We start from the raw sequence: 19,231 nt of genomic DNA, 5'->3' as shown, positions 1-19,231 counted from the left end.
AAAGAGCCAATGGTGGTTGTTCCAATTTTTTATGTCAAATGATATTAGCACAACTGCTTATCAAATTTTCAGCAAAAAATACAGATTAATTTTAGCACACAAACAATATATTACCCATTTTTTGGTAAAAAAAAAACAAACAGATTATGTTGCGCAGAGTATACAGATACCCAACATGTCAAGCCTTAAAATTGTATGCTGCTGTAAAGCAACAATAAACTTCAGTATCCAAAATTTTTCACAGGCAATGCTTTAACCCTGAATAATTGCCCTTGAATTTATTGCTCTCACTCTGGCATACATGGAGAAATGCACCATGTTTAGCACAATCCACGTGCTCGTATGTAGGCACCCCTGGAGTTTATAGGTATGTGGCTGTACATGGGGTGAGGGTTTAGTGCTTGGGTGTAACTTTAATTTTTTTGTTGACACAATTTTTTTTTTCACTTAAAAAAAAGTATGGCCAAAGCTTGTAGGGGGCTATTGCCTGCTGTCAGCTGACATTACAGAGCCAGATCTAGAAAGATCCCAACAATATTGTTGGGATCCTCCCAGCTGACTGACAGCTGGCACTCAGCTTGAGGCTGAGAGTTGGAGCCACCCACTCCCGCCCTAGCCCAATGCTCCAGTGAACACATAAGAGGCAGAGCAAAGCACGGTGACTGACAGTCCCTGCTCTCTGCTCTGAGCAGACCAAGAACTGAGGTAGTGATGTGATCACTCAGTTCCCTGTCTTAGAGCGAACATAGGACAGTTGCAGCATCACAACAACGCTGCAACATAGAGGTGAGTATATTATTATACAGTATTTATAAAGCACCAACAGTTCACTCAGCGCTGTACATTACAGAACATGCGACAGTACAGTAACAATACAATGCGATACACGAGGGGTTCGAGGGCCCTGCTCTTTCGAGCTTACAATCTAGGAGGGAGGGGATAGTGGCACAGGAGGATATAGCTGTGGGGAATGGAGTGGTAGGAAGAGTGGAGGAGGTCAGCAAATTAGCAGGGGGTGAGGTAGGCTTCCCTGAAGAGGTGTGTTTTCAGGGTACGCCTAAAGGAGAGGAGAGTAGGTGATAATCTGATGGGTTGGGGCAGGGAGTTCCAGAGGATGGGTGACACCCTGGAGAAATCCTGGAGGCGGGCATGGAAGGAGGAGACCAGGGAACTAGAGAGAAGGAGGTCTTGTGAGGAGCGGAGTGTGTGTGTTGGGTGGTACTTGGATATTAGGTCGGTGATGTAATTTGGGGCAGCATGGTGGACAGCTTTGTACGTCAGTGTTAGGATTTTGAATTTGATCCGTTGCGCAATCGGAAGCCATAAAGGGATTGGCAGAGGGGGCTGACGGAAACGGAGCGGTTGGTAAGGTGAATCAGTCTGGCTGCCGTATTCAGGATCAACTGAAGTGGGGATAAGCCTGTGGCGAGGCAGGCCAGTGAGGAGGGAGTTGCAGTAATTAAGTCGTGATATGATGAGGGAGTGGATGAGCTGTTTAGTGGTTTCTGAGGTTAGGAACGTGCGGAGTATATGGGTTTATTTATTTTTTTAATTTCCATGCATTCCCATACTTCAACCTTTTTTGCTATCACTTAGAAGACTGATAGTCCCCTATTTGATAGCACGTTTACTTTGACAGGTTTTCTTTATTGAGACATCAAGGGTCAATTAGAGGGGCAAATGTACTAGGGGTTCATAGAAGCGATGTGGCAGCTGTCAGCTTGAGATTGTGTGACAGATGTCAATGGAAGTAAAAGGGTTAAAGGAGATCTAAAGCCATGAACAAAAATGTAATATATTTTGGCTTACCATTCTTTAACGTATAACTAAAGGCAAAGATTTTGGAGATGGATTAAAACCTCTCTCAATTGGTATTGCTGTCTGTGCCCCCATTAGGAATATTCACCCTCTCCTTTTGTCCTGTTTACCATCATTGAAAGTAAAAGAAAATTCCCAATTTTGGGTTGTCCCCAGAAAAGTAATAGAGGGGAAGTCTTCCAATGAGGACACTAGTTCCGGTGACCTGGGGGCCACCAAGGAATTCCATCTCACTTCCTGTTTGGAAATGGTACAGAAAGTGAAGGGAAATCTCCGTAATGGGACAGAGATGGCGAAAAAAAAATATCTGACAGGGGTTATAACTCTCCCTTGCTTTATAAAAAATGGAAAAAAAGTTACATTTTTGCCTATAGTTCCACTTTAAATAAGCTGGGTGTATATGTTTTCTTTTTTCAGGCCAAGAACACTTTCAGCAAGTACAGAAAATAATGGTCAACCATGCCAAAAATGCAGTGTTCTAACATCCTGGGAGTTAAAGGATAAGTTTACCTTTTCTTTTCAATAGTGTTTATTTGTTTTTTTCATAAGAAGTTACAAACCAGTACAGAAAAATATACATCCATCCCCCCCCCCCCCCCATATAAACTGCAGCCCTTTCGGGCTGAAACAAGCAATACGTAAAATACGTTTCAAAACAGTTATCTGTTGATGGTGACCAAAGGGACCTGTAGATGGAAAATCTGCAACAATTATGCCGGCCATGGACGGGTCGAAAATCGGCCGATTTTCGCACCGTTAGTAGGTTAATTGGTCGGCGGTTTTTCGGGGTTTTGCACATTTTTTTTTTTTTTCATCGGTCATGTTGGAAAATTCACGGCCGATTTTGATGATCGGCCGATTTTCCCAGCAATGATGGGCAAATCGGGAGGAAGAAGAGGAGGAGGAAGAAAAAGGAGGAGGAAGAAAAAGGAGGAGGAAGAAGAGGAGGAAGAGGAAAAGGAAGAGGAAGAAGAAGAAAAAGGAGGTCCGCTATTATATTTTATATGAAAAAGTCTTGTGGTTGAAACAAAGAAGTCCGCTATTACAGTCTTGCGGTTGCAACAAATGTATCCATTTGTATCCAAATAAAAACACTGTAATCCAAATAATGTATCTGTATTGCTGTCACATTGTATGGTGTGCTCCCTGTCTCTGCAAGGGACAGAAGTTATGGGGTTAATGCCGACCATAGACAGGTGGAAAATGGCCGATTTTTTTTTTTTTTTTTTTTTTTAACGTTGGTGGTAACGTCGGCCAATCGAACGACCAATTTTGCATTTGTTTTTTTCTTGTTTTTTTAAATCGGCCAATTTTTGACCCGTCTATGGCCTGCATTAGATAACAGAAAAAGACAAAATCTAATGTAAAACTGTTTTTCAGGTCTTGTGTCTCAGAAACACCCTGACCTGTATAAAGTGGGCAATCGCCCTCAAATGTTCAACAGGCCATAAGGGGATATGCCCCTCATTACCCATGGGTAACTGTGTCCAAAATCAAAGAAGGGACTTGGAAAAAAAAAATAGAGGAGAAATGAAATAGAGAGAGAGAAAAGTGAGAATAGAGATAGGGGAAGAAAAAGAAAGAAAAAAGGAAGAAGTAAAGGACGCTTGGTGGAGAAGGATCCGGCTAGCAGACGGATGCGGGGAGTAAGAAGATTAATGTTTATCAACATCCCATGTCGACCATCATCCATCCTAGGACGATGCTGAAAGATATTGCATCCAAGGACCCCAGGTTTTTTCAAAATATGCCATCCAGTCCTGAAGAATAGCGGTCAAAGATTCATTGACCATTATCCAGGTCAGCCTAGCCTTCAGGAGATCAATGGAGACCAAGGGGGACTGCCAAGAGCGTGCAATGGATATCCTGGCAACAGTAAATATAAATGCGATCAGGCGTTTCACATATCCGGGTACCCACTCTATTGGCTTCCCTAGGAGATCCTGGAGTGGCGATTTGATAAGATTAACCCAAGTCAGTGAGTATATAAAATTATACGTGCAAATCCAAAATTGCTTTACTTTGCTACAGGTCCACCATGTATGGAGGTCTGTGCCAACCTGTCCACAACCACGGAAACAGCCGGAGGAGGCCCCCCGGAACAAAGGAAGTCAAGCGGGAGGGCACCAAATACCACTGCATGAAGACCTTATAATTAGCTTCAATGAAGTATTGATGACATTATTAGAGTTAAGCTGCGCCAGTTTATTCCACTCAGCCACTTCTATAACTTCCCCCAGGTCTCGTTCCCTCCTCTCCATATAGGGCAACTTAGAAGAGTCCATTTGCAGGATAGTGTAGATCATGGAAATATGACCTGTGTGTTTATCTAGAGTTCTACAAAAACGTTCCATTGGGGTCAGGGAGGACAAGTCATTGGTCTGTCTGAGGGTTCAAAGAAAATGAGTTATTTGAGAAAAGCAATAGAATTCCCTAGCGGGGAGATGATGCTGCTCCTGAAATACTATCCTAGGTATGAGGCCTTTATGATCGCAAAAATCCGCCAACCGAAGAAATCCCTTATTAGTCCACCATGCAAAGGTAGGGGGAAATACCGGGTTAGCCAGCAAAGGAGCTAAAAGGAGTATGGAGGGATATAAAACCATGTTTATTAGCCAATTCATCCCATAAGGATAGAGAGAATGAGAATATGGGACAATATCGTGGGTCTATCATTAACTTTCAGCCATAACACATGGCTGATGGGGGTATTAGGGATAAGGGATGACTCCAACTGCATCCACAGAGGGCGGATGCGTTTTAAATAGAAGTGTAATAATGGGGCAAATTGAGCCACATTAAAATATTTAGATAGGTCCCAGACCTCCCATAAATCTTGAAGCAAAAAGTATACGTCTGTTTATCCTGGGTCTCTTGTTTCCGCATATGAACCTTAACACCTGCTGTTGGAAAATTCATAAGTCCGACATGTTTAGCATTATCAGCAAGGAACAAACAAATACAGAATTTTAGGCAAAATGTTCATTTTTACAGAGTACAACCTACCGAACCATGATGGGGAATGAATGGCCCATTTGGAAAGATCATCTCTCAATTTTTTATATGGGGGGGGATAGTTTAGTTGATAGGTGTCAACCAACGAAATTAGATTAATGCCTAGATAAGGTAATGTATCTACTTGCCATTTAAAAGGGAAACATTGTTGTAGAGAATGAACTGTAGAAGCATCCAGAGTCAAATTGAGGGCCAGGCACTTAGAGTGACTGACCCTTAGGCCAGAGAGCACTGTAAAATATGATAGGTCACTATACAGATTAGGTATAGACATGTTCGGGGATGTTAAGAGCATCAAAAGATCATCTGCTAAGAGAGCACACTTATGTTCCCGGTAACCACATGGAATGCCCAATACATCCGTGTTATTTCGAATTTTAATGGCTAAAGGCTCCAACGCCAGGACAAATAAAATAGGGGACAATGGGCAACACTGCCGAGTGCCTCTGTGTATGGAAAGATAATCCAATCTATATGGAGTATGGTAAGAAAATTCTTGCCGAACCCATAACGATCTAACATATAGAATAAATATCCCCAAGAAAGGGAGTAGAATGCCTTAAGGTGGTAAAGAGACAGGAGCATGGCCTTCCGTTCCCCTCGGCTTTCCCAGTTAGATTTTAGTGCAGATATATCAGTTGCCTCATTTGGTCAGGTGCTTGTTTATGAGGAACAAATCCCACCTGGTCCAGATGGATACAGCACACCAAAAAGGAATTCAATCTACACGCCAGTATCTTTGTCATAATCTTAAGGTCTACATTAATGAGGGAAATTGGGCAATAATTCGCACAGTCACCATGATCCTTACCCGGTTTAGGTATTGCATGGATAAATGCATTATTTTCAAAACATGGAAGCGGAGTACTCCAGCGAATATCATTGAAAAAAGAACGTAGGTGGGGGATTAAGACTTTGGAATATTTTTTATAATAATGTCCCGAAAAGACGTCCGGTCTCGGCGCTTTAGAGGAATTCAGGCTTTTTATTGCCTCCGCGATCTCCTCAGCTTGAAATTCCCACTCCACGAGTTCCATATGAGCTGGAGATATACGCGGTAAGCGGAGATTTTGGAAAAAAGTTTTGAATTTAGATGGGTGGACTGGCTCCGGTTGGGAATAAAGTTTGGAATAGAAATTAAAAAAAATTCATGCACCACCAATTGAGGGTTCTGAGATCTATGTCCATTACTCAGGCGCAATTTTGGTAGGGCCAGAGAGTAAATCCGTGGCGTAAGCGTCTGTGCAAGCAAAGTGTGAGACTTATCCCCAAAAAGCGATGAAAGCGACGTTTCGACCAGAAAGATATTTTTCGGCTTTCGTGGTTAAGCTAAGATTAAGAGACGTCCTTGCCACATCTATTTTAATATATTTCTAATATCTATATGTGGGTTCTTTTTTTTTGTTCTCTTAGTAGTTCCTGAAGCTCTTCATCCTGTTGGTGTATAAGACAGTCCGTGTCCCGTTTCGCCCTAGAAGCTATTTGAATAAGTTTACCCTGAATCGTCGCCTTATGTGCAGCCCATGTAATAGTGGGGGCTGTGTCTTCTGGGGTATTCGCAGCAAAATACTGATGGATGGTATTTTCCGCTTCCGTGTAAACTGAGGGGTCATTAAGTAAGGAGGCATTGAGTTGCCACGCAAGCGGGCGTGCCTTTGTCCAGAGATCTGCTATTGTCATTTGGACGGAGGAGTGATCTGACCATGATACAGTCTGCATCTTAACCGAGACAACAAAAGGGAGTAGCGGAAAGAGGACAAATAGGTGGTCAATGCGCGAGTATGTTTTATGGGCATGCGAGTAATAGGTATAATCTCTCGTCGTAGGATGACTGTTTCTCCAGACATCAATGAGGTCATATGTGTTTAGTAAATGTGCTAGCTTGCTGCTCTGTTTTGGGGAGTGCGTCAATGTAGGCTTGAGGACATTAGATTTATCTAGAATGCGGTCCAACGAGGTATTACTATCACCTCCAAAAATTATATGGCCTGCTGCATGTGGCATCAGAACCTCTATCATATTTCTGAAAAAAGACGTTTGGCTGACATTAGGGGCATAATATGATATAAATGTGACTACATGTTCATTAATTTTCCCAGTCGTTAAAATATATCTTCCCTCTTTATCCCGAATGACCACACTAGGGGTGAAGGGCACACGTTTAGCAATACAGATTGCAACTCCTCTCTTTTTATCTGGACCATTGGATAGGTAAGATGTGGGAAACTTAGCATTCAGATAATTGTGTTGTGATTTCCGGGAAAAATGAGTTTCCTGCAGCAGAAGGACATCTATCCCTAGTTTATAGTACTGTTGCAATGCCAAAGTGCGTTTGTTAGGGAAATTAAACCCTTGGACATTGTGTGTATTTTAAAATTCATCGGGGCTATTTTAGTCACAATGGTTCGGTAATTTGCACTCGCCTGTTACAGTCTCCACATTCTCTGCCGTGGATCGCCCTGCCGAACTCCAATCCACCTTGTCCTTGTAGAAATGAAAAAACTGAAGGAGAGAAGAAGCCAAGAAAAAGAAAGAATGGAAATAATGGAAGAAAAGATCAAGAAAAATAGCAAAACTTCTACTCCGCCACCTGTCAATAAGCAGGCCACAGAGCATCATCAATATATACTTTTACAATGCAAAAGCCAGAGGCTGGTTGTGGGAACCAGCACCCCGAAATCAAGTGAAAAGTTGCCCTCAGCAAACGGCTAACGACAAGTTCGCAATAAGTGGCATGTGGTTCCGCCTCGGTACATCATGACCTTCAACATATATCAAGAGAGCAGCACACAGGGAGAGGCTAAATATGTGCGCCTGGGCTTCAAGCCATCAAAAACATAAATCGTCAAAACATACCTGTCCCAATAAGAACATTCCTCTCTCATGAACCCGTAAGATCTTTTAAGCAACAGTAATAATTACCATTTCAAGAACTGTAAATCATATACCATAAGGAGGGCCTGTCCCCTCCACCACCATCCGAAACTGTAAACTAGAACCTCAGCTAGCGGCTTACATATTATGGCAGTCCCCTCCACAGTATTCAGGGAGGTAACCGAGCCTTTCTGTTGTCCGATCTGGAGGGATGCGACCATAAAGGAGAGACCGGTCTGGAAAAAGATGTAGGTAATCTGGCAGGGGGAGAGTTCTGCAAGATCAATCCTAGATCCGTGAGGATTCCCTCCCCTTCTTGAAGGCTGGAGAATGAGTATGGCTTTCCCCTGAATGTAAAGCAGAGCCGGAAGGGAAAGGACCAATGGTACTTGATTTGGTGATTCATAAGCAGGGACAACAGCGGTTTCAACGAGCGCCTCTTCTGAATGGTCTGTGGGGAGATGTCATTGAAGAGTTGAATCTGGTATCCCTGCAGGAGATCCTGTCTGGCCCTGGCCAACATCATTATTCTTTCTTTAATTCTGTAAAAATGCGGTTTAACGATGATGTCCCTGGGTAGACCATCAGGTCTAGAAGCCATTAATGCCCTGTGAAAACGGTCCAATTCCAACTGATGTGGTGAGATATCCGGGTGAGATATCAGATCCTGCATCTGGGTGTGTATCGCTGATTCTAGATCCACTGTCGACTCCAGAAAGCCTCTGATCCTGTTATAACGTTAAAGTTATAACATTGGGATCGATTTTCATAGTCTTCAATCTTAGCCTGAGCCTGATCCAGTTGATCCAGCAAAGTTGTGATCAAATTAGAGTTCTGATTAACCTTTTTAATCGTGCCATCCATTTTGGATTCGATAGAGTCCAGCCTATCCCCTATACCTTGGAAGTCCCTTTTAATGTCTGTGGTTATAATGGTGCATACTTTAGATAATTCTTGCTGTAATAATGTGGAAAATCTTGCTATCAGAACCGCGCCCCCCGAGTATGGGACTGGTTGCGCCAAAGGTGGTTGTTCAGTGGAACTAGTCTGACTCAGTATAATGTCTGCTTATTCTGCCATATTTCTGTCCATAGAGGATGCTGGGGAGGCTGAGCTCCCCATGTCTCCCTCAGGTGACACAGAGAAAATTGCTGTCCACCCACCTGAAGCGACTGCTGGAGCTGGGGATCCTCCTGGGATTGCGAGGAGAAAGGATCTCCCATTAACTCGCTGGAAATGGAGGAGACGCAGGCTGTTGCTGCTTGGAGGGCTGACTGCCGCCTCGTGGTTTCCCCTTCTGCACCGGCGCCATCTTGGCTGCAGGGGCCTGTTGTGAGAGAGGAGGCTGGCGGACCGATCGGGGCAGCTGAGAGGTCTGAGCTGGCTTCCTCTTTGTTGCACCCATTGTCCGCCGATGCATTGTAGTCTCCCCCACACGAGAGCGCCACCGTTGATGCCTCTCCTCCTCTCCCCTCTGCCATTTCTTGCTCAGATGGCCGAGAGAGTGCGGAGTGGGACCCGTCCCAGCGCCGCGCACGTGCGCACTAAGTTTACCTTTTAACAAAAAATAATAAATGCACATTTTTTGCAGGTAAAAAAAAAAATGTGCATTTATTACTTTTTGTTAATGGAGCCTCTAAAAGGAGAGGTCTCCAAACTGCAGCCCTTTGCTTGCCTCTATCTGGCCCTTAGGGTACTCCCATTGATACCAACAGGGAGGCAACATTTCTTACACTGGCACCAACAGTGGGGAACCATTCCTCTCACTGACACCAACAATGGGGCACAATTCCTCCCACTGAAATAAACAATTAGGTACTATTCCTCCAACTAATACCAATGATGGGGCACTATTCCTCTCTTGGATACCAATGATGGGGCACTATTCCTCTCTCTTGTATACCAATGATGGGGCACTATTCATCCCACTGTCACCAATGATAAGGCACTATTCAGCCCACTGTCACTAATGATGGGCACTAATCAGCCCACTGTCACCAATGATGGGCACTATTCCTCCCACTGATGTCAATGATGGGGCACTATTCCTCCCACTAATAACAATAATGGGGTACTATTCCTCCCTCTAACCTGTTGTGGGACACTATTCCTCACGGTAGTACAAGTTATGGGACACTATTCCTCAAGGTAGTACAAGTTATGGGACATTATTCCTCCAATTAATACCAATGATTGGACACTATTACTCCTTCTACTGACTACAAGCACTATGTAATTTTTTTTTAATTTTTACTCCCATTGTCGCTGGGACATTTTCTACTCCCACTGGCCACTCTGGCCCCCCTAAAGTCTGAAGGACCGTAAGCTGGCCCTTTGTTAAGAAAATTTGGAGACCCCTGCTCTAAAGCATTGCACCAGCGATCAGCAGATCACTGGTGCCTTGCAGGTCTCCCCTGACCTGTCCGTATATCTACTTGCTTGTACATCCCGTATGAGCAAGCAGATACTACTGACAGGAAGGCTCAATGAACTACCATGATGCTGTGGAGTGCCGTGGCAGTTCACTGAAAACTACAAGCAGACAGCCACAAAGGACTTGTAGTTTTCCTATTCACAGAATGCTGTGAATGAATGATGCGGCTCAGCAGGCAGAGCTCCGCATGTCTATGATGGTTTTTTAATAATTGTGACAGCTAGCAGGGAGGAGATGATCCCCCGCTACCTGTTACAGCGGGGATTGAGGATGTGTGGGGGCTGGTCAGATTGTAAAATGTCATACCCATATTCAGGGTGAACTTATCCTTTAAACTGAAATCACAAAGAGTGTTATCTTCCTTCCAAGCTACCAATTAAACTACAAATTCCCCTGCGCTCCATGCAATTGAGATGAAGAGGAGGATGTGTTTTTAGCTTAAATCAGGAGAGCAGTATACAGTGACAGCCATAGCTACCTCCAATGCTACAGATGAAGAGCTAGGACAGGATGTGTGTAATTCACAGGATTAACAGGTGAAAAAAGGCCTATTAAAAGAAAACAAATGAGGCTACCTCACCTAAGGACTGGAAAGCTGCAATATTAAATTTTTGCTTTTTGGTTTGGATACACTTATGTCTGTGAAAATTCTCATTTATCCAGGGCATAATATAGCTAGTAGTAGTCACAGAACAAGTTTGTTTCAATGTTACTAACTACTACTAGCTATACGCTCAATGTCAGCAGGAACAAAATTATTCTGAGGCAAATAATTAAAAAAAAAAAAAAAACACCTCTAAAAGATCAGTATCTACAATATTAAAAACCTTTCCCTTTGTTAAAAACATATTTTGTGATATTAATAATGCATAGATACTGGACTTGCATTATAAATGTTTTATAAATAGTAGCCGTAAATGATATCTTACTGACTATACTGTATGTACAGAGGGTTCTGATGAATTGACAGAAAAATGCAACACAATGTGTAAAGCAGTCTTTTGTCTGGACACAATGTATTTATTCCATTCCCCACTGGTAACACAAATTAGTCAGTTTTCTTTTTAATTTATTAGTCAAACTCAACACGCACAAGAATGTTTTTCATACAACTGGTAATTACTTCTGATAGTACTATGGCTACTATTATTATTTTTGTTTTATTATTTGGAGTAAAATAACTTTTCTTACAACAGTGGCCAGTTAGGCTCAAAATGTATGTTGAAAACTTTCTAAATTGTTCAGATGTTTCCAATAAAGGGTACAGTACAAATGCTACACTATAGAGTACAAAGACATGGACAACTTTTAAACAACTTCCAAACGTTTGGCAACAGTTTGTGGAAGGTCCTTTCCTGTTCTAGCATGCCTGTCCCCCACTTCAAAAAAGCCTGATCCAAGGACATGGTTTGAGGAGTTTGGAACCTTGGGTGGCCTGCATAGGAACCCTAATCCTAACCCTTTTGAATGCCAATTGTAAGCCAGATCTTCTTCTCCAACATTGGTACCTGACCTTACAAATGCTCTGGAAGGGCAAGAATCCCAACAAACACACCCCAAAACTTTGTGGAAAGCCTTAGCAGAAGAGTGGAGGCTAGTATAGCGGCAAAGGGAGACCGACTCCCCATTAATGCTCATGGTTTTGGAATAGGATGTCAAATAAACTCATAAGTGTGATGGTCACGTGTCCACAAACGTTTGACCATATACTGTAGCTATACAGAATCGTTATGTGTGTCATGCCATTTGTCATTAAACACATAGTTAAAAGAAAATGAATGACACTACCCAGCCCTATAAGGTAAGCACAACAGACTGTGGACCCCATATTGTTTCAATATTCTCTACTAGGATTACAAGACAGCTGGTTCTGATAAAAAAGCTTTACATATAAGCTTAGATTAAACAAGCATCTAACTACTTGTAGGTTGACATTTACCTTCAGCTCCAGGATGTTTAAGTACTGAGCCAGCCACCAAAGCAGTAGGTGGAGGACGGTTAAGTGTACCAGCTGCCTGGGCCTGTACCAAAGGAGGAATGGTAGAATAATACTCAGAGGGGACACAGGGGTTTGGACTAGGAGCAGTGGGGCTCATCATCCTCTTAATAGCCTGCTCTAAAGGAAGGGAAAAAAATAGAAAACATATTGGGAATCACTAGCTGGCTGCTGAGAAGCAGTGGAAAAAATAGTTCACCCACAAGGACAGACAGAAGCCAGGACAAGAGGTATTCTATCTAAACACCCAACAAAGAAAACACATAGGTGTTTGTGGATCATGAGTACAGAAGGTGTGAACAATTTCCCCAGTAGATTGGCTCATTGTCTTTCATTGTTAATTCAAGAGGAACTCCGGTCAAAACTCAATATCAGTAATGTTTTATGGAAATTTACTGGTGGCTAGTTTCTGTTTTAGGATGTGCCATTTGCCAGAACAATTCAGCAACGCTCATACTGCTGCAGGCTTCAGAAAGACAGTGCCAGCGTTACTTTAGGCAGCATGCTGTCCTAGTTTGAAGGTTGCAAGCAATGTTCAGGTCAATGCATTAAAGGCAATGCATTTACTTAAATGTCCTTTTCAATAGACCCATACAGCTCCAGTACTGGGAAAGGTTGCACTCAGCAAGAGTGCCCAGCGTTCCCCATCAACACTCATGGGAATGTTGCCTACAAATTCCACAATGTCTTCCATCTAAAGAAACTTTAAGGTGATTATGAATGCTGCAACAACCAGATTTAATGCAAGGGTGGTTAACTGTGGCTTCTGATTACTACAAATTAACATTTATACTTTAAATTGTTTTTTACCCTTCAGTAAAGGTACTTTCATACCTTATATCACGTGCCCAGGATCCTGTGTTCTATAATTAAAACTTACAAAAGTGTTGTGACAAGAGCCCCCCTTCAACAACCACAAGCAGAAAACTGCTGTAACCGGTAATATTCAAACCCAGTTTACGCTAAATGTCGTCTGCAATTTTTTGCTACTATGATTTTCAGTACAAAGCCAATTCCATCACAATTATTTTGCTGTATAATCAAATTGTAAGTTCTTATATTACACTGAATGTATTAATTAAGGTATTGACAAACGTAAAAGACAACTGTACTGTTGGAACAAGTTGTCCTTTAGTGAATGCCACCTCCCCCTTTACTGCAACCAACCTGCTCTAAAAATCACCTTCCCACTTAGTCCAACAATCTTCACTTTGAAGCTCTGCTGGGCAACCTAGAATTGTGCTTCTGAAAATGTCCTCTCCAAGTTCTCTTCAACTTGTGCATGTATGCCACAGCCCTATTCATCACTATGGGAGCCGTACTCATGGCAGTCTCCTGTGGTCCTGTTGAGTGTGGCTCTCCCCATAGGAATGAATGGAGCCACAGCCCACATGCACAGGTTGAAAAGGACCTGGAGGAAACATTTTCACAAGAAAGGCTTTGTGGCAGGGCATGTGATGAAAATTGCTGCATTAAGGACAAAAGTAAGTATCAGACAAGATGGCTGCCTTCATTAAAGGACAACTTGTTCCAACGGTGCAGCTGCTCTTTACATAAACATCTAGTAGCAACTTAAAGATTCCCAGGGCTAACTGTACAATATAACACCCAATATATTATAGTTCAGCCATCTACAATAGAACACCCAATATATTATAGTTCAGCCATATTATAGTTCAGCCATCTACACGGCATTGTTCAAATTATATCTGATGTGCTGGATTACTAAGTTAAAAAGCCAATGAGCCAATCAGTATGGGATAAGTTAGTGGAAAACCAACAGGAATATCAGAAGGCACACCAACTACTAGGCACTGCTAAACCACTAAAAAGTGTTAATGAGAAGCAGTCTCCTACAGGGAGAGTAGCGCAAGATACCAGTAAGTCATGCTTCTAACCTCTAGTGATGAAGCTATAGCAGATCACACAGACTCTTGCTTCTTTTTCCAAGTACTGCAGTTTACACTTCTGACTGCAACAGACAGAACAGAAAACCTAGAAAAATAAAACCGAAAATATATATATAAAAAAAATAAAAAAAAAACTTACTGTAAAAGATCACATATGATTATAGACTACAGATATAACAGACACTTTTGAATTGAATTTTCAGTTTAGATCAGCTAAATACATTCCAGGTGTATCAAAACAAAAAAAAAAAAAAGGTGTGCAATGTCTTGCAGTTGTTTTTACGTAGAAAGCAGCTACTGCCTGGGTTAAACAGCCTGTCCCCTTCCATGATGTTGTAGAGAAGGACCCATGCCCTCTGTGTGGGAGCAGCGGTCTCTTTGCAGAGGTCCAAAACATTCCTTGCGAAGCCAGATTTGCAGCTTGGAAAGCTATAGGTCTGACACAGCAGGGTGCATGGCAGACTTCTGTGGACAGAAGCTGCTTCCACAAGGCAAGCAAGGGTACATCTCTGCAGTATGCTGGAAGGGGAAAAGCAGTTCTACTCAGGATATGGCTGCTTTCTAAAGAAAAAGAACTGCAAGACTTTGCAACCCCTTTCTTTTGATGCATCTGTAATCTATTTATGTGATTTAGTCCTCATGCACACTGGACATTTTTACAGCGGCTGTTTTTGGCTTTTGGCATTTTTATTCTACAGCCAGTAAACTCCCCAGCCTGTATCCATGCACACATAGACTGTAAACGGCCTTGTTTGGCAGGGGCTTTTTTTGGCTGGAAAAAACCCCTCCAGGACTAGTGGGTTTCTAGAGGAGTTTTGTAGCTGTAAAAAACACTCTAACACTGAAAAATGCGGTAAACCAGTGTTATTGGGCATTTCTTAAGAAAAAAATATATTTTTTGGGGGGGTCAAAAACACTAAAAACCGCGAACGCGTAAAAACGCTGTTAAACGCTAATGCAAAAACGCTAAAAAATAAACGTTTCTAACGTGACTTTACACAGCTAACGTTACCAGCGTTATTAAAAACGCCCGGTGTGCATGGAGCCTTAAACTGAAAGTCCTTTTGGACTGTAAAGCACATTTGCAGTTTAGATTTTCATTTTGAACATCATGGGAAATGTTTGCAAACCTTAACAGGTTTTTATTGCCAAATCTGCAATTATTGAGAGATTTTCGAGTGGTTACAGAGACAGGAAATAATCAAAAGCTTTTAACTGGGGCACAGTGAGTTATACAATATATTTCTAAAGTAGGATGAGGAAAAAGTGTGTACCTGTCAGGTTTTAGGTGCCATCTCTATTAACTCTAGGGAGCTCTTCAGTTTCTAAAATCTTCCCTTTAGAACTACTGGTTCCTGGATGTTATGCCAATCCAATAATCAGAAACAGGTGTGCGAATCAGGAAAATTGAGGGCCAGTTTACAGCAGAATGCAGTGCGAGAATGGCATGTCCTGTGCACATTTTCTGCATGCACCGCACCTTTGCGATCTGCTGCATGTGCCAATGTAATGTTAACAACACCTCAAACACAATGCATTTGCAGGCACCAGATCACAAGGCACCGCAGTACTATGCGATTTAGTGCAGCGCGTTTTGTTTTTTTTTTAAAGTAGTGTATACATTACCTTCCCTGCATTCCAGTGCAATTTCAGCCCATTCAATTGAATGGACTGCAAAAATCATACACCACCAAAACACACAGATCCCGATGCAAACTGGCCTTGAAGCCAAAACATTAGCATGACAGCCAAGCAGCTAGAACTTTTAGAATGGTGAGTTGGCAACTGCAGCCTTTCTGTATCTCTCAGGAAAGGTTTCTATTAGATGACCAGGGTACATAATCCTTAGTGAAAATATAAAGAAAGTGCCAACAGAAGTTTGAATTGTAAACAGCGGCCCTTGAATTTACCCAGTGCCAATCGAACTTTCAGTACAAATAAGCTAAATATATTTAAATTCCATCAAAACCAAAAAGTCATCTCAATTGTTTTCTTTTAAAATTGGCCCAAGTAAAAAAGCCTGTTCCCGCCCTCAATGCTGCCGAGAAGTACCCATACTCTCTGTGGGGAAGTAGAGGTATCTCTGCAGTGGTTTGGTGCTTGCAAAGCTATAGGTCTAGCGCAGGCCAGACCACTGCTTCCCCACAGGGAGCAGGGATCCCAATCTGCAGCTGCTGGCAGGAAGCAGGCTTTTTTACTCAGGTTGTGGCTGCTTTAGTAATAAAATTAGTTGTAAGACATTGAACACCTTTTCTTGTGATGCACTTTAAATCAGCTAAACACATTCTGAGTGCGAATTCAATTGGGCTTCATGGCCTGTTCACACCAGAACACAATGCGGGAAAGACATATCCAGTGTGCATTTTCTACACCACGTTTAAAATCCACTACCTTTGTGATCTGCTGGGGGTGCAAATACATTGTTAATGACACCCTAAGCACAAAATCGCAAATGCAGTGAGTTTGTGGGAACCAGATGGCATGGTGCCACAGTACCATGTAGTTTGGGGTGGCGCATAATTGTTTTTGCGATCCAGTGAATTATTGGGCTGAAAATTCCACAGCAGGGGAATGCACAAGGATCACATACCACATTTCTGTGCAAATCTGGTGTGAACTGCCAATTAAAACCAAACTCCGGGAGAAGAAAAAAAAAAAAAACACCCTTGTAGTGGGGCCACCAGCACAGCGACTGATCCCCCTCAATTGCCTCTGTAAGCCAAGAACGCACACAGTCACACTCCACTTTCCTAAAATCACAACACAGGACCTGTATTGTACATGAAGACACCAAGGCATTGCCAACAGGCCGGAGCTTCAGGCAAAGGAGGAGAGCTCTGCAGCTGGCTGTAAATGGGAGTCAGATAATTAGAAAAACAGACAGCACTGTACCCCCCCTCCCCCAAACTTAAAGTGGTTTTAAAGGCAGAAGGGTTTTCACCCTAATGCATTCTATGCAATAAGGTAAAAAACCTTCTGTGACCAGCTCCACCTCTATGCTTACTTGAGGCCGATCTTGATCCAGCGCTGTGCCCATAAGCAGCAGCGCTGCTCTCTCTCTCCCTCCTCACAGAACTCAGATGCAGCAGCAGAGGCCATTGACTCCTGATGCTGTCAATCACAATCTGTGAGAGAGTGTAGGGCGGGCCAAGCACTGTGTCTCTCAATATATGAACAGAGTGCAGCTCGAGATCAAGCCCACACAAGTCCCTCTAGCAAGCAGCTTGCTATATGGGCATCAGAAGTCAGAAGGAGCCAGGAGTACCGGTGGAGGACTCGAAAAGAGGAGGATCTAGGCTGCTCTGTGCAAAACTACAGAGCCAGTAAGTAGAACATGTTTGTGATTTAAAAAAAAAAATTGAATGTTTACAATCTCTTTAAGCACTTAACCATTGCAGTGTGGAAGGGCCCATTGCAAGAATGATTTCTTTTTTATATTCCCAGAGTGGGCGTTCAGTAACATTCTTTGATCATTTTTAAAGCTGGTTTAGCTAATAACAAATATCAGTGAATCAAAGACAAAAACACCCAAATAAGTGGTCAGGCTTGACCCAATTATCTGGCATACGAACCTTTTAAACTGCATGCTGCAAAACTCTTCTAGTACAGAAGAAAAAATTTAATAAGAGGTGAGCTGGAAACAATTACTTTCTTGGTAAGGAGACTTTAAGCTGAGCCCCAAGCAAAGGGCTAAATGTGTAATTGAAATAAATTTACATACATACATATATTTGCTCCTTCCTGATTTTTTTCATATTTGTCACACTTAAATGATTCACATCATCAAACAAACTTTAATATTACACAAAGATAACCTGAATAAATACAAGAGTCAGTTTTTAAAACGATGATTTCATTTATAAAGAAAAAAAACCTGACCAAACATGCTTGGCCCTATGTGAAAAAGTAATTGCCCCTAAACCTAATAACTGGTTGTGCCACCTTTGGTGGCAAAAACTGCAGTCAAGCATTTGCAATAAATGGCTATGAGTCTTTCACATCATTGCGGAGGAATTTTGGCCCACTCTTCTTTGCAGAATTGCTTTAATTCAGCCACACTGCAGGGTTTTCGAGCATGAACGGCCTTGTTTAAGGTCATGCCACAGCATCTCAAACAGATTTAAGTCCTGACTTTGACTAGGCAACTCCAAAACCTTAATTTTTTTTTTTCCAAACCATCCAGAGGTAGACATGGAGTGTTTCGGATCACTGTCCTGCTGCATAACCCAAGTGTGCTTGAGGTCACGAACTGATGGCCAGACATTCTCTTTCAGGAGTTTCTAGTAGAGGGCAGAATTCATGGCTCCATCAATTATGGCAAGTTGTCCAGGTCCTGAAGCTGCAAAGCAGCCCAAGACCATCACACTACTACTACCATGTTTGACTGTTGGTATGATTTGTTTATGAAATGCTGTGCTAGTTTTACACCAGATGTAACGGGGTGCAAACATTCCAAAAAGTTAAGCTTTTGTCTCATCAGTCCACAGAATATTTGTCCAAAAGTCTTGCGGATAACCAAGATGTTTTTTGGCAAACGTGAGACGAACCTTTGTGTCCTTTCTGGTCAGCAGTGTCTCTTTTGCCTTGGAACTCTCCCATGGATGCCATTTTTGCCCATATTGTTGAATCATGAACACAGACCTTAACTGAGGCAAGTGAGGCCTTCAGTTCTTTAGTTGTTGTTCTGTGTTCTTTTATGGCCTCCTGGATGAGTCGCCGTTGTGCTGTTGGATTAATTTTGGTAGGTTGGCCAATCCTGAGAAGGTTCACCACCGTTCCAAGTTTTCTCCATTTGTGGATAATGGTTCTCACCAGACCTAAAGCCTTACAAAATTACTGTGTAACCTTTCCAGACTGATAAATGTCAATTACTTTGTTTCTCACTGGTTCTTCCATTTCTTTAGATCAAGGCTTGATGTATTGCTTTTTGAGATCTTTAAGCGTGCTTCACTTTGTCAGGCAGCTTCTATTTAGGTGATTTCGTGATTCAACAGGTCTGGCAGTAATCAGGCCTGAGCGTGGCAAGTAAAATTTAAAATGGAACTTCACCCAAAAAGTGGAAATTCCACTCGTTTGCATCCCCGTCCCTCTTTGTCACATTTGGAACTTTTTTTTGGGGGGTTGGAGGGTACTTTGTTTTGCCAAGTACCTGCTCCCACTTCCAGGTAAGATCGACCCCTCCTC

At 42.4% G+C, this 19,231-nt stretch overlaps 1 protein-coding gene across 4 annotated transcripts in view; it reads right to left on the bottom strand.

Moving 5' to 3' along the window:
* The window catches only part of ZFYVE16 (zinc finger FYVE-type containing 16), a 94,271-nt gene that overhangs the window by 54,378 nt on the left and 20,662 nt on the right, over window positions 1-19,231 (bottom strand). For 3 of the 4 annotated variants that reach the window (XM_089693213.1, XM_089693214.1, XM_089693215.1), the window contains exons 4-5: window positions 14,036-14,132; window positions 12,081-12,257 (exon numbers count right to left, since the gene is read on the bottom strand). In XM_089693213.1, coding sequence (XP_089549339.1) covers window positions 12,081-12,257; window positions 14,036-14,132 — 274 coding nt within the window. The remainder of the gene's footprint in view (window positions 1-12,080; window positions 12,258-14,035; window positions 14,133-19,231) is intronic. The other variant, XM_089693216.1, reaches the window with a different exon arrangement.

This window comes from Staurois parvus, unplaced genomic scaffold (genome assembly GCF_062004578.1).
Source record: "Staurois parvus isolate SC_StPar_1 unplaced genomic scaffold, SC_StPar_1.0 ptg000618l, whole genome shotgun sequence".
NCBI classification, from domain to species: Eukaryota; Metazoa; Chordata; class Amphibia; order Anura; family Ranidae; genus Staurois; species Staurois parvus.
This window is presented reverse-complemented; position numbering and strand designations above follow the sequence as displayed.